General features: G+C 45.1%; 1 protein-coding gene across 1 annotated transcript; it reads left to right on the top strand.

Annotated features, from left to right (window-relative positions):
* Positions 1-581: 581 nt before the first annotated feature.
* On the top strand, positions 582-3,398 carry LOC142574875 (neprilysin-4-like). The gene is made up of 2 exons (XM_075683874.1): positions 582-1,660; positions 2,301-3,398. The coding sequence occupies exons 1-2, from the start codon at positions 582-584 to the stop codon at positions 2,695-2,697; spliced, it is 1,476 nt and encodes a 491-aa protein (XP_075539989.1). The 3' UTR covers positions 2,698-3,398.
* The last annotated feature ends 12,339 nt before the right edge of the window (positions 3,399-15,737 follow it).

Raw genomic sequence — 15,737 nt, 5'->3', positions numbered from 1 at the left:
TCATGGCCATCTTAATTTTCATAGTGACAACCATGACAGCCGGCGTCGTCATTCTGTTGAGACGAGAGGAAGAAACTGCTCCGACAAAGCCGTACTGCATGTCCAATGATTGCCTCGATCACGCCTGGCGCCTTTCCTATAAACTAAACAGCAGCCTCAATCCCTGCCAAAACTTCGGGGCTTACGTCTGTTCCGCTTGGTCCCCACCAAAGGGGTACCTTGAGCACTCTAACTCAGCCATGGATGACGTACGGAAATCTTGGTTCCCACTGTTCGAAAAAATTCTTAGAGAGGGCGCGAAGCTAATTCGGGTTGGCCACAAGCCGCTAGTCATGTACACCACATCCATGGGCGACAGTAAACAGTACGGGTCGAACGTGGATATCTTCTGGAAGTTCCTAAAGGAATGTAGACTGTCGTGGCCGGATGAGCCAGAGACAAGTGACACCAGCGCCCTCGATGTACTGATAACGCTCGCGTTGAAGTGGCAGGTATCACTCTTCTTTCAAGTAAGACTACTGCGCTTGGGACCCGCACCGAATTGGCGTTTGACTTTAGATCCAGGCCCACTCGTACCGCTGATGTACCAGCACCATCTCACGATAAAAAATACCGGCGGATACGCCAAGTACTGGGCTGCGTTCTTCTACATCCTCAAGGGAAGCTCTGACAAGGACGCGACGATAAACCAGACACTCATAGAGAGAGCCATGGTGCTGCAAGAGGACGTCTTTAGAAGGCTCCTATTCGCCATGCGTCCAATTGGAGTCCAACAACTACTGGTGCCAATCGCCAAGATTAGATCCTACACTCCACCTCTGGACTCGAAGCAGTGGCTAAGGGCAATAAAGCAATTAGAGCTTCAGCCTGACATGGAATCCAGCGAACAGCTTCTCATAACGGACAAAAACTTCTTCCAGACCATGGCGGCCGTGATGGCCTCGTACACGGACACACAGCTGCTGTCCCTGATTGCGTGGTCTTGCGCGCAGCTCCTGGCACCGGCAGTGGATTTGCAGCTGCTGAAGTACCGGTACGACCAAGGCGTCATACGTTACCGGCCATACTTCTGCGAACGTTTTGTCGAGACCGCCTACCAACTCCTGGTAGTTGCTCTCACCTCTGTGTCGCGTTTCTCAAGACAGGAACGCGCCGTCATCTCTGCGAACTTCGACCACCTGGTTGCAACCGCCAGCGCTTTGGTCAACGCCACAGACTGGCTGGATGCCGAGAACCGACAACTTGCATCCGTGAAGCTGGCTTCGACACGCCTGCAGCTGTGGCCCCCAGAGCATTTCCTGGAGAACGAGTCACTCGACCGCATGTACGCGGCTTTTCCGAGCGCCGAATTATCGTTTGCAGAATATTGGATCCAATCGAGTCGGTCTGCCGCTGATACGTACCATGCGAGTGCCAATATCGACGTCTTGAGCTACGCGGTCAACTACGAACTGCCGTACCTCTTGTACGATGCCGCAAGTGGCGCAGTGAAGGTAGCTGTGGGTGCCATTACTCCGCCCCTGTTCTACTCTGACGGGACCAAAGCTATGTTCTACGGAGGACTCGGATTCTCCATGGCGGTGAACCTCGTCGCATCCATGGACAAACAGGGACTGCGGTGGCATCCAAACGGCACTTTCGGCGACTCCTTTTTGTCCCAGTAAGCTTCTTCAGCCTAGTTTTGCGAATGTGATGATTTTCACTTCTACATGGCAGGTTATTCCAGAACAACACAGATGGACTACTTTCCTAATTTCATAGACATAATCAACCCATTATTTTTGCTACTTCGCCAAGTCACAGCTCATGGTGATGCGCTATCGTTGGCCATGACACGGTTGTTTGAACTAAGCTAGTCTTTGTAGGTAATTGTGCGAAGAAATTTCTAGAATCAGTCAGGAGCTCCTTTTGCCTGTAATAATAGACGGATGTTCCCGTATATTGATAATCGAACTAGCTAGTTTCTGAACTTATATATGACTGAAGAATTTTGATATCGCGATATGCTCTCATGTACGCCCGACTGCATTTTGAAATAGCTGGAAAATGTTTACAGAGTGAAGCCACCCAAACACTATACGAACTTCACATTGTAGAAGTTATATGAAAGCGCATCGCTGCGTCCACAATATTCAAAAGTGGATGTTTTCTACCAGAATTTTTTCCGCTAAACGGATGCGAACGCGCTTACTTAATAATCACAATGGCAATCTAAAATGTCCTGTCTTACTTAGTGCGCTATTAACGCCGCACCTCCTTTTTGTTATAACTATGAAAGATCACAGTACTCTTCATTACAGCGCCGCTTCTCAAGCCTTCGAAGACCGGGACGGCTGCCTGGCGACTGCAGAGGAGGCTCCCGTCGTCGACTCCCCCACCTATCCGATCCGACCCGGCTCCAGGACCAGCGTCTTTCCCGAGATTCCCGCGCTCGAAGTGGCCTACGCAGCGTACAGGCGTTCCATCAGCGAAAGCGACGACGACAGTCCGCAGGGTATTTCCCGGAATCTCTCGGGCGATCAGGTGTTTTTCATGACTTTGTGCTACATGACGTGCAGCCTTCCCGGAGCCGTGGGTCCGCACACGGTGGACTGCAACAAGGCTGTGAGCAATTCGGAGGCATTTGCGCGGGCTTTTCAATGCCCGTACGGATCAAAAATGAATCCCAAGAAGAAGTGCACATTCTTCACCCGATAAGTGGGGGCTGGAAAGGACCCAAATCACGCGCGATGTTTACCACGCCAGACAATATAGCTGACACCTGGACCTTGCAATTCCTTGAAATGTGCTTGCCGTCTTCTTCAAAGCGATGGCGCTCTTTGCGTGAGGGCGTCAGCAGTGCGACTGGCACTTCGTCTACGTGCCTTGTTCTGGCGTACCACGCACTCTAAAATACTGACGCGTTTTGTTTGGACGTTTCATGGCGGGCGCGCAATACAAGACGCCTCTTTTGTACGTTTTTAGCGCTTTTTTGTTTTTGCTTTCTTCTTATTGCCCGTTCTTCCGCTCTCTGACTTCTTTTGTATTTGAAAATTTTACCTTTAGTTAGCAACAATGTGCCCATCTGGGTGTCTCAGACGTCGTAAAACGTTGACGACATCTGCCGTGTTTGCGGGCTGTTTACACTTTGTTTAATTTTTGTTTGCGAAGCCGTATTCATGAACGTGTTTTCGAAGACAATGTCCAATGTATATCTTGGCTGTGCTTAAGAGGAATTTTTTTTATTTCATCAAGATTTTCTTTGTAATTCGCGGATGCCTAGCGTGTGTTTTCTATGCCCGTCTGCGCTGCACCATTGAATATTCTGCAGTTGTCTGAAGGGCACCTGGTGCACACTTACGGGAGGCTTGAAACAACCTAATATTCGACAGGTTTGAACTGCTTCCCGAGCCAAATAATTCGTGTCATTTCTCCAGCAACTGCCACACACAGAGTTCAGTGAATAAAACCTTGTTTCAGGCGAATTGTCTGGCAGCTCGACTGCGGTTCTCGCAGCGCTCGTTAGCGGTTCTCAAGACGTATGAAAACAAACTGCACAGAAAGCGTAGCGTTCCGTTGTCGTGCCAACTTGTCCAATGTATTAAACGTTCGATTGTTAGCACGCTGCACATTGATGTAGAATTCGCGCCCGAGTGATGAATAAATTTCAAAGCTGAGGATTATTTCTTACATTCATGCCTGTTACTGACCGCGCTGATGGTCAGCAAGGTGGAAATTGAGTGAAACCACGTGAAAAGCGCACCATTTACGTCACGTTATAATTATTAATGGGATTGGCTTTCTTTGCCTACTTTGGTCGTGTTAGCCCATCTATCTATCTATCTATCTATCTATCTATCTATCTATCTATCTATCTATCTATCTATCTATCTATCTATCTATCTATCTATCTATCTATCTATCTATCTATCTATCTATCTATCTATCTATCTATCTATCTATCTATCTATCTATCTATCTATCTATCTATCTATCTATCTATCTATCTATCTATCTAGCCTCTTTCGTCGACGCAGTGCCCTATGTTGCCTACTTGCTTGAACCACTAGATAAATGCTGGGGGTTAATGCCATCGTGGTGGGTCAGTCGTCTTAATTCAAGCTTCGTGGCCTTACCCTTCCCATACCGTCGTCGTCACACCTTCTACGCCGAGTTATCACGTTTAACATTGAAGTGGATTTCATGCCCGAGTGAAGACCGAATTTCAAAGCTGAGGATAATTTGATACCTTCATGCCATTTACTGATGGTGTTGACGGTAAATAAGGTGGAAAGGGAGTAAAACCAATGGAAAAGCACAACGTTTGGCGCACCTTATTATATTTATTATTGCGATTAGCTTTCGTTGCCTACTTCAGTCGTTTTCAGCCTATCTATATATCTATCTATCTCCGTCGTGATTGGTCTATCGTCGTCATTCCACATTCGTGATCTGACTCTCGTGATGCCGCCGTCGTCACAACTTCTATGTCTAAGTATGTGCTCGCGGTTGTGATGCCGTCGAGGGCGTTACATTGCGGTCAGTCCTGCTTTGTCAGCCGGCCCCTGTCATGTCGTCGTTTTCACGCCATCGTCGTCATACAGTCGGCGAATATTCGCTGTCACAGTGCCGCCGTGATGCCCTAAAGGTCGTTGCATTGTCGTCATTGCAGTTTAGTCATCTAACTCCCATCATGCAGGCGTCATAATGTCGTCACGTCATCGTCATCACGTAGTCGTCGTCATGCCATTGTCCTACCGTCGTCGTCACGCGGTCGCTTTGCCATCGTAAACGCTTCAGTAAAGTCCTCCCATTGTCATCACTCTGTCCTCGTCATAATGCCTCCATCGTTCCACTGAAGTCGATCTTTCTTTGTCATTCTATTGTAATCATACTGTCGTGAATCAATCGCGATTACGCCGCCATTGCCACGTAGTCATCTTCATACAGTCACTCAGGCATCCCTCGTGAGGCAGTCGCTATCCCGTGTCCGTTATCAGATCGTCGTCACGTCATCATCGTGGCGTCCTCGTCGTCATGCAGGTTTCATACAGTTTGTTGTCGCGCCGTCATCAGCATAGGCCCGTCGTCATCTTATTGTGTCCACATTTTTCTGATGTCATCGTCGCCAGTGCGCCGTTGTTATAAAGTCGTGATCGCTTCACCATGGTAATTCTAACTTTGACATCCCAGTTTCGTAATGTCGTCGTTATTAGCCATTGCCGTCACACAGTCATTGTCACGCAGCCTTTTACCATCGTCATCGCTTCAATAACTTCATTTTACTGGGGACATGCCGTACACTCTTAGCGAAGTCCTGGCTAGGCGGCTCCACAGGCGGCCCCCCGGAGACAGCGGCCCATGTTTCAGGCGGCTCATGTTTCAGGCGGCCCAATTCTAAGCGACCTTAAGAACAGGCGTGACCAAAGGTATGCAGGATTTTAAGTCAAATTTTTCCTGGCTATTTGTGGACCATGAGGCGTGACTGCTGTCACGGCGGCCTGTGCGTATACCTCCCGCACGCCAGCGCGAAAGAAAAAAAGTGATATCCGCTATTACCTTCGCTAATTTGGCAATCACGAGGCACATTCACTGTACAGTCAACAAAGCAATCACGTAGTTACGAAAAGTTCATAGTACTCTACACACATCCCGTGGATTCGAACCCGCGTACACTTATAGAATTAAAAGCACACTTCGTAATCATTACACCACATCGCCACCGCGCCCACTTGGGGTTCTTTTAGGGGTTATATATCTACGAAACGTGTTTGAGGAATCGGCGGCGGTGGCTGGCGTTTCTCTGCAGCACTGTGCTATTGAGTATTGGAATATGTTTGCGTTTGCATAAGTTCCATTCTTTGCTACGACTGACGAAGGAAGACAACGTAGACGACAAAGTGAGAACTATTCTTCACGGCTTGTGGTCACCGCAGGAAAATAAGAAATGTGGCGTTCAGCTCATGATCGAGTGCTTCTCCAGTCCATGCATTATATGTTCTCCGAAAATACGCGAATAGAAAGTATCGCGCCAACCATTCACCTATGTGAATTTAATTCGCGCGTTTACTGGTGAGCATTTCTGTTTATTTTTTCCGCCAATTCCATTCTTATATGGTCAACTGCGACGCCAATACCAGGCACTTCGACGTGCCTCACACTGCCATGTAGGTGTTCTTTTCAAGTGCATTAGTTTAGAGTTTGGTTCACTCCGTTGTAAGCGGTTGTCGCGCATTAGCAGTGGATCGTTATCGTTTTGGAGCGAACGCATTGCAGCATTTGGAGACTGCGTCTGCTGATAGCCGCGTCACATGCATCGGCACGCATGTTTAAATTACTAATGTCTACACTTGTTAGGCGTGCACAGCTCGTATCCTGTGGCAGTGCTCGTTCTAAAAGCGTCGAAGACCATCTACGCTCATGTGCGTGTTCAATATATACGCGCAGGATGGACTTGCCGGTTAGTCGGTTGAGCAATTTAGGAGAAACAGCGCCACACAAGGACGACGGAAAAATATGGACCACACCACGTAGCGCTGGTGTGGTTGGTGCTTTTTCGTCGTCCTTGTGTTTGCGCTGTTTCTTCTTCCACGATACATGCACACCACAGGTGCACGAAAGTTTCGCAGCATGGGGGGTCAACTTTGTTTTCCCTGTTTCCTCTCAGTGTCAGTGGAACAGTGCGTCGCCCCGCGGTCGAATTGTGCACGCTTACCCCCGTATTCAGAAATGCATCTTAACTTGAAGCCCATGCTTGATCTAAATGACGCAGGTTGTGAACGCACCAAAAGAAGCGCAATGAGCGTCTTGGGGGGAGTTCGCTCCAGGCGCATTTATATCAAGTCAAGCATGAGTTTCAAATTAAGATGCATTTCTGAATACGGGGTTTAGTCATCTGCTTCCCACAGAAAACGTCGAAGAAACGCCCATTAAAACCAGGCACGTTTGTAAACTTCACTAAGCAATAGGAAGCTCCATATAAAAAAGAGTGGTATTAAAGGCTTTCAGCGTTTTTTTTTTACTCCAAAATGTTTGCGATGTCGTGGCATCAATGTACAGAGATAGTGCAGCGTTAGTTAAAAAGCATCAATTTCTGAATTCCTTGCCAAAATAAGCTTCTGAAATTATTTTGGTGCTAGAATCCAGGGTTCGTAGCGATACTTGAAAACCTTTTATTTCTAAAATGCCATTTTCAAGGCATTGAAAACCCTTGAATTTGTAGAAGTACTGGAAAGTCCTTAAGTTTGTACACTTGGCTAGACTTAGCAGACATTGGAAAGCGCTTTTTTCCTTCTATGGCTCTCTCGCATGTCGCAGAGAATTGTCTGTGGAGGTGATAAAAGGAAAGAGGCATCCTTAAAGTTGAAATTACAAAGGAGCCACGGATACCAGTTTTAGGCACATGGAACCGGTAACAAGTGTACTTGAAACAGAAGCAGGAAGCTCAATAGTTCAGGCATTCGAAGAGAAGTCGTGAGGAGAAAATCGAGAGCTACAGACACAATAAAAAGGAACAAGAAATGAGTATTGCTTATTTGATGGTGAAAAGCTGAGGCAAAAATGACATCACATACACTGTCAAATCAAAGTGTTAAAAAAGTGCAAATGTTGCAGGTCCAAGCAGTTAATTATGCTATTGCAGAGAAACTTCGAGCGCTTTCTTGGAACGCCTCCTCGCGTGTGCATTAAGACACTGTGCGCGTTTAGTGAAGAGCGGTGAAAGGCAAATGAACATTCTTTCAAATGTTTGAAATCAGCGAAATACGATTTGATTTGTTTTCTTTTCTTTTGTTTGCATTAACGATGTCGTTGTTGAACAAGTTATTGCCTCTCCAAGCTACTAAACACATCGCATGAGGTCCTTGAAATTACTATGTCGGGGCCTCGAAAGTCCTTGAAAACCCTTGAATTTATTGCTTCAATATTGCTACGAACCCTGTAGAACAACTGTCATGGAGTAAAAACTGGCTGAACAGGGACTTATACGCAGAGTACAGGAAAACTGGAAATGCAGTAGTAGGCATGGAGGGCCCTGAAAAAAATGTGCCACATTTGCTCGCCTGCCTTACGTTTCTGCACTGACTGTCGCATTTTTAATAGAAGTGCACTTTCTGTTCTACTCCAATAAACGCAACATTACCGACTCCAGCGTTGGGCAGTCCTTCAGCTAGTGCAGAACTCTTTCTGCACATCCCAGTCAGCTCTGTCATTTTTCCAGCATTGTAGTACGAGATTTGTTAAACTGGTTTAACAGAATATGAGCAGTATACTCTTAAATTAGCTGTTTATTTGTATGCACATGTTTAGGTCCTCAGTTTGGTTGCATGACAAATTGCCATACCTCAATAGATACAAGATATAATTTTATTACAGTTTAATAAAATCCAAACAGTAATAATCACAACAATATAATGACAAACATTTCTTTTCGTACCTATACAGCCCATGTCTTGGCACTGTATAAATTCAACTAGACATCCCAAGTACTGTGTCCTGAACATTATTATTCACATGTGTAAAACCATCACAGCAATTATTCATCAAATCTCACAGTGATTAGTGACATACACTTTGTAACTGCTTTACATGAGCATAATGTATACAAATGGTCCCTGCGTACCTACACATGACTAGTGCCACCCGCGTACTATTACTCACAGGTGTAAAACCAACAAAGCAGTTCTTTAAAAAATATCACAGCGCTTAGTGACGTACATGCTGTAACTCCCTGGTAAAAGCTTAATAAAAACACGTGAGCACACAGAAAGCTAGCAGTGGGCCTACATGGAGATACCGCCGCCTCAGTACTAATTCACAAGTGTAAAACCAACTAAGCAGTTCTTTAAAGAATATTACAATGCTTAGTGACATACATTTTATAACTAGCATATGTAAGCTTTATACAAACATGACAAAATACACAAAGCTAGCGGTGCACCTACATAGAAGTGCGGCCATCTGAACACTATTATTTGCAAGTGTAAGCACAACAGAACAGTTCGTTATAGTGACGCACATTTTGTAACTGCCTTATACAAGCTTAGTGCAAGCACAAGAATGCGAAAAAAAAATAAATTTTAAACTTCCTCTATGCATACAAAAACACATCAACCCAAATGATAAACACCGCTTTGAAGACACATGTGACTGTGGCAAAGCGCAGTGCTGTGCTGGTTGAAACTGCCATCCACAAAAGTATTGAGCAATACTTAAAGCACACGCAATAAAGTGCTGAAAGACTGCATCTAACGTACCTATTTTAATTCAAATTTCTTGAATATAGGGCTCTCTTCCAGATAAGGCATCTGATCCAACTGACCTGATTTTACACCTGCTACATACATACAATGCACTCAGATATAACTGGTAATAATAATTATAAATAGCATTTAAAAACTTGATGGTAGGATGAAGATGCATGACTAGAAAAGTTCTGTCCCCCTCGTACTTGTTAAAAAGGTGTAAGTACGAGACGTGTTCTATTTTTCCACTTTTTGCAATAATGAACATCCGGGAACCTCGAACCCACACAAAAAAGCTACTGCTGTGTTAATAGTGTTATGAATAATTCTTTTGAAAGTTTTTTTACAGACAAGTTGCGGTCTCGTTTCTGGAGGTTGAGCTGCATCATGCAAAATAACATGGAAAGTTGTCACATGGGAGTATGACACTATGTCATAATATTTGTTTCAGTTGACTCACTTGCCCTACAAGTCACTGCTTACTGTGGCCAGTGATGCAACAGCAGTGTCTGTGTGATTTTCATCACACTTCTGTCCTATGCCATCCTTACCAGAGATGGCAGCACATAGATACCCAAATTTCGAGTGTTGCTTTCTCAGATGGTTGCTCTTGGTTTGCTCAGTATCAGTTGGCACTTCAGCTGCATCAAACTTCTTTTTTACCTCTTCAACAACAACATCATCAACAACATCAACAACAATCTTATGACACCTGTGTTGTCTTTCTAGTTGCCTACAAAGACCAGTTAATCTAGCAACAACACTTACAGTCTCTACCATATTCTAATGGGGGAGAGGTGTGTCCCACCATGTGTTCCACATTGTTGTCGCTGTGTGAGCTGGCTTTGGAGGCAACAACTGTAATATGTTAGCATATTTTAAAATGACGCTTGTACTGTGTTATAACACCTAACTTAGTCTTGCACTTGCTGCACAAGAACACTGGCTCACATTCGCGGTGAAAAGCTTTTGTATGTTGACAAATGAGTTGTATGCACTACAAAAAAGTCAGTGATAGCACACATGCTGCCCTACGAGGCCTGGGGCGTTTCCTTCTGACACTGCTGCTGATGCCGACGCGCTGCTGCTTGCCTCGTACACTGTTGCAGCTGCAGGAGACATGGCAGTTTCTGTATCTATTGCTGCTGTGTCATCTGTCATGGTAACTTCAGGTGGTATCGGGCTCACTTCTGCAAGAGAGATGTCGTTTGCCCCTTGAGGGCTCTCGTCATCAGGGCTTACTTTAGCAGGCATTGTCTCCTGCATCGAAGAACCAATAAGAACAGCATGAATTAATAAACTTAGCTCTAAAAAGTACGGACATCAAAACTTAACCACAAGCTTTGCTCATCAGTGACAAGGCTTTATGAATAATACTTGCAAGAGGAGTTACACAATTGTGTGTCCACAGTAAAGCCTCATTAGAAGAGACACTCAAGAGGCACGGGAAACATGTCTCTCGAAACCAAAAATTTTAAAACACTGAGGAGCCAGACTAGATCACTTTATTATGCATCATCACTAAAGTATGTTTAGATATATCTGAAGGAATAATTGCTCAGGGTGCCTTAAAGGGCGCCTAAACCACTTCTCGACATTTTGTGAACATTTCAAGTAAACACGCGTACCGAAATCAGAATGCAGTCACAATCGACTATGCCAAACGCCACAGTGCGTAGCAATGCGGGAGTGCCACAAAATGAAGAAAACGACCCCGTGTACCTCTCCGGACTAATCCTGCACCCCTCAGTTTGTCCTGATATCACCAGGCTGTCTCTGATGATGTTACCCGTTTCTGGTGCTGTCGATTGGTTGAACGAGGGTGTACGACTGCCGGCAAGGTCTGCAAGAAATTACACGCACTCCCTCTTCCTCGTCGCGTTGCTCGCGATGCCATTGTGGGCAACCAGTGGGGGCAAAGAACAGAAATGCCGACAGAAGGGTCTCTCTATGAGGCTCTTCAACACAGCGAGTCACCATACGGTTCCATTGTATTGGCGAGGTCATTAAGGGCACCCCTCGCAGGACGATGGGCCGGCACGGCAGCAACAGAGCTCATTGGTGATAGCCTGTCACGTAACATTTGAAGGTGTACTCGACGAAGAAAACACGATACTATCCAGATGGCGCGTGCCAGATGAAAGATTGAACTGAGCGGGGACGACTTTTCGATTATCAAACACACGTAACTCCACTATTACTTCACCGTTTCGAAAAATCATCGTGGCTACGTGTTCGCTGCCTTATCGTGTACAACTGCAACACCGCTACTAAATTTCGAGCTCGGTGGTTTAGGGGCCCTATAAAGAAGGCGTTCACAGCTTTTTGGTCACTGCAGATTGTGTTAGCTTCCTTCCCAACATCTGGAAGTTACACACTTCACTTTGCAAGCTTCCTTGTTGCTCGCAGTACCTTTGAGGTGTTCTTAGACGCTCGTCAGCTTCAATTGCCGACACCTTCTGCCCTGTACTGTCCTCGCTGCCCTCCTTTTCTACTTCAAGCTTAAGGAGACATGCGCAATTGCCTTGTGTGAGGATTGCGTGATCTTTAATCTTTCGAAACACAGAAGGTGCACGAAGTGAATGTGTCTGGGTTTTGTCCCTTCGAAATAGTGAAAAATACTTAAAAAGTCACCCTTAGTAACAAAGGTGTCTCTTGTATACAGTGTTGTTAACCTGGTAAACATAGAAAAAGCAATCAAACCATTTTCAAATGTCTATTGCAACCAAGTGTATCTTGCAACGAGATTCTGCTGTACTGAATATTTTTCATCTATGTATCATCTGCATGTACATATAGTCACAAAGACATGTTGCGTGAAATGGCGAATCGGGAAACAGCTCGTACTCTTTCTTTTTCTCCCTAACACAAGCGGCTGATAGCAATATGATAAAAACGCAAGCAAAGAGAGTAGCTTGAAACATAATGCTTCAGCTCTAAACAGTTATTTGGGCCAACATCACTCCCTCATATGACATAAGGAAACAACTTGATTGCAGTAATGGCTGCATGTGATCTGGGTTGATTGAAACAAACAATACGTAAGATTGTCCTGTATGTAATGTTATCAGTGCTTTTTAGGGGTCCTGCTGGTGATCCTGGCTGCACGATGCTTCTTATGCTTTTTGGCATGATTGCTTTCTTTTCCACTGCACTAATTTTTCTGACTTTTTCCCATTTCCCTTCCTCTTGTGTAAAATAGCACACCTGAAGTATGAAATCTGTTGAAATAACGTACATATCCAATCTGTTAACATGTGTGCTTCTCTGGGGCCGGAGTTGTATTTTATGCTGTACAAGCCAATTTAAGATGAAAGAGGGAACGTCCCTGCCTTTAGTTTATTCGTATGTGTGTGTATAATATATATATATATATATATATATATATATATATATATATATATATATATATATATATATATATATGTGTGTGTGTGTGTGTGTGTGTGTGTGTGTGTGTGTGTGTGTGTGTGTGTGTGTGTTATGTTTTGAAATTCAGGAGTGCCTGCATGCCCTTCTCCCCGGCTCCAGTGACGAAAAGGAGAGCCTTTCTATGTACTATATTAAAATATTGAAAGGTTTTCGCTGTACCCACTACATAACTTATTATGTGGATCTGTCACAATACAGAGTAGCACTGGTCCATAATACTAGCCCATCCTTACATAACTGTAAATTAGCGCATACCGACATGCTGTGAAACAGCTGTTGCGAAGTGGCTGGTGCTGGCAATTTCCGCAGCACTGCAGTGGTACAGCAGAGTGCCACCTGCATAGTGAGAAATGCCCATGCATGTTAGCAACTCAGTAGTTGCTGACGCATTCATAAGCTGTACACTGCACAATAAGGTAATCTAGACAACTTTGTTGGAAGAAACGCACATAATTAAAAGACCATTTAAACACTAACATGATTAATTGCCCTCACTCTCTCACTCACTAAGGTATAATACTACTGAAACATCAGTGGAGAGCTCTGAATAACACAGCCTCTAAAGGACAAACTTCCTTTGAGGAATACAGCTATAACAGCAGTTAGTTTTCATGCTCTAGCTTTGCTTTAAATTTTATGAAGTACTATAAAAGATGAAGTGCAGCATTTCTAGCAGCAGAAGTCGTCGTCAGCCTCATGGTACAACTGATTTTTGCACTGTTTGTGTCAGTAAGCCAACACATGCAAAGAGAACCGAATTCACACATACATATACACTGTCAAGTGCACTTCTCCTTCAGAAAACACAGCCACCAGTTCGAATGCTGCTGAAAGGAAAGAATATAGAGTGCGGCACTGCATGGAACTACCACTTATTACTGTATGTGCATGATATGCTGATTGGAGAGGTAGTCACATGCAATTTTTAGTCTCTTTTAGAAGCATTACTAAAGGGTGAATTAAAATCCATTCATACTTTACGAATTTCACAGATCCACAGTTTGGTTATATAGCTTGTCAGAAAAACACGTTTACCTGGAATAACAACCTTTTTCCTGCTGCAAGACCTTCCTTCCAGTTAATAAACTAACCTTACAGCTTCATAATATATCGTGTTTCTCGCAACTACTAGCTGGCACTGGCAAACTACAGTGTTGGTACCTGACTCATTGTGTGACAATACAGCCTAATGCTTCACGAACACGAGCACATGTCCCTTGCAGAGAATGGCAACCATATATACCTCTGTGAGACACAATCGCTCCTTTTTGGTCAAAATTCACGTTAGAACGATATCACCACCTCATTAAAAACAAAAACAAAGAAACCCTCAGTACAAGCCAGCAGCCGACTGGGTAATGGGAAATTGCAACTGATGTCCACTTGCTGGTGGCCTGTGTTTGAGCCACTTCTGGCTGTTGAGTGGGTGCTGAGAAATACACGTCCTGGGTTGTCCCTACAAAAGATACAGGATTATGTCAACTGTTGAAATTGTATATACGCCGGCATTTCATAATTAAGTCGCAAAACAAGCGAGTAAACTAATAAACCAAGTGTGATGTATGCACAGTACACATCATAAGACAGGCTGCCAACTGGTAATGCATTACGCGAAAAACCTAATGCATAGGAAGGACTATATGTATACACACGAAGCTGACACGCAATTTAATTCGCTGTAGTTTTTTCCGCGCAATATACTATAGTCAAATTAATATGCGTCTCGTGGTTAGAGCGTAATTAGTGTAAATTACGTGCTAAATTATGTACCCTGCAAAACGTTTCTTCCAAGACGCACCTGTGCGCGCTTCGGATGAGTAGCGTTGTAAAATTTACGTACATGGCATTTAATATAGTTGTTGAACACGGATTTCCTTTTGCCCTCTGTCGTGTACAGTGAGCTACCTATACTTGCCGCCCCCCCCCCTTTTTTTTTAGCGATACTGCGTGGCACAGCACCTGTACGCGCGTCAGTAAACCTCCCGACATAGAAATAGAAAAAAAAGAAGTGCCACTCAACAATTCGTGCATGTTTTACTGCGCTGTGTCCACAGTATGAGCGCGAACCGGCCTGGAATGGTGCAGCAGGCTCATTGTTCGCGGAACGGCAAAACCCGTCGCACTCGCATTGCGTGCCATTGCATTGGCCTGGCAACGCACCTTTCATGTCCACTGGTGAAAACATATCGGCCTGCTGCGCGCGCGAAGGGCGCCGCCAACACAGTTACTAAACTTTCCAACCGGTATGCACAAACAGTCCGCAGAACGGGAGCTTCGACAAGGCGCGTCCACACGGCTCCTCCGATGTCAATCCGAAACTTCTCCTTTCGCGCATGCGTGGTGAGTTCGTTTATGTATGGCGCTTCGGCCATTTCGGTTTCGGCGCATTTGGTCGCGTATCGCGCACAAAGATCGGTGTGCGGGGCCGTATACGGACATGGGCCGCGTATCAGCGAGTGCATATAGGCAGTACTAGTTGGTTTGGAGGCCGCGTGAAGAGTGTCACGTATATCTCCCTTTGTCGGGCTGCCCATAGCCGTTATATTAAGTAGTACGTCGAAGGGTGCCGTTTCTAGCCAGGCTGTTATCCAGGACCGGGCTAAGAGTGTAGTTGTCAAATCACCTTCGTCTATCTATCAACGTCATTTCTTCCTTGTCATTCTGCAGCAATCATGTTTTGCACCGAATAAACTATACCGGGAGTACTTTTTTTTTCTTTGTGTGTCTATTGTCTCTCTATCGAAGCGAAGGAACCGGGCCGAGAGCTGTGTCGGACACGTGGAAACACGAAGACGACCGGCGCTAGCGACTGGAGCCTTTGCGTGCGAATGACCGCGATGGCACCTCGGGCATGTGCTCTGGGCCTGCCGAAGCAGTCCTAACTGACAGTCACTATGAGTGCGCGACGTCCAGGGAATTCTTACGCCCGCACAGCAAATTTGAGGGATCCGAAAAGTGGTGGGCACGAGCGTGTGTACGTGTGGCGATCGGTTCACGCGCGATTCTATCCATCAGTCATACTAGTTCTGATTGATTCAGTTTTGATTGATTTGTTCACTGCGTCTTTTCGAGACCATGTCTGGG

This window comes from Dermacentor variabilis, chromosome 3, assembly GCF_050947875.1.
Source record: "Dermacentor variabilis isolate Ectoservices chromosome 3, ASM5094787v1, whole genome shotgun sequence".
NCBI classification, from domain to species: domain Eukaryota; kingdom Metazoa; phylum Arthropoda; class Arachnida; order Ixodida; family Ixodidae; genus Dermacentor; species Dermacentor variabilis.
This window is presented reverse-complemented; position numbering and strand designations above follow the sequence as displayed.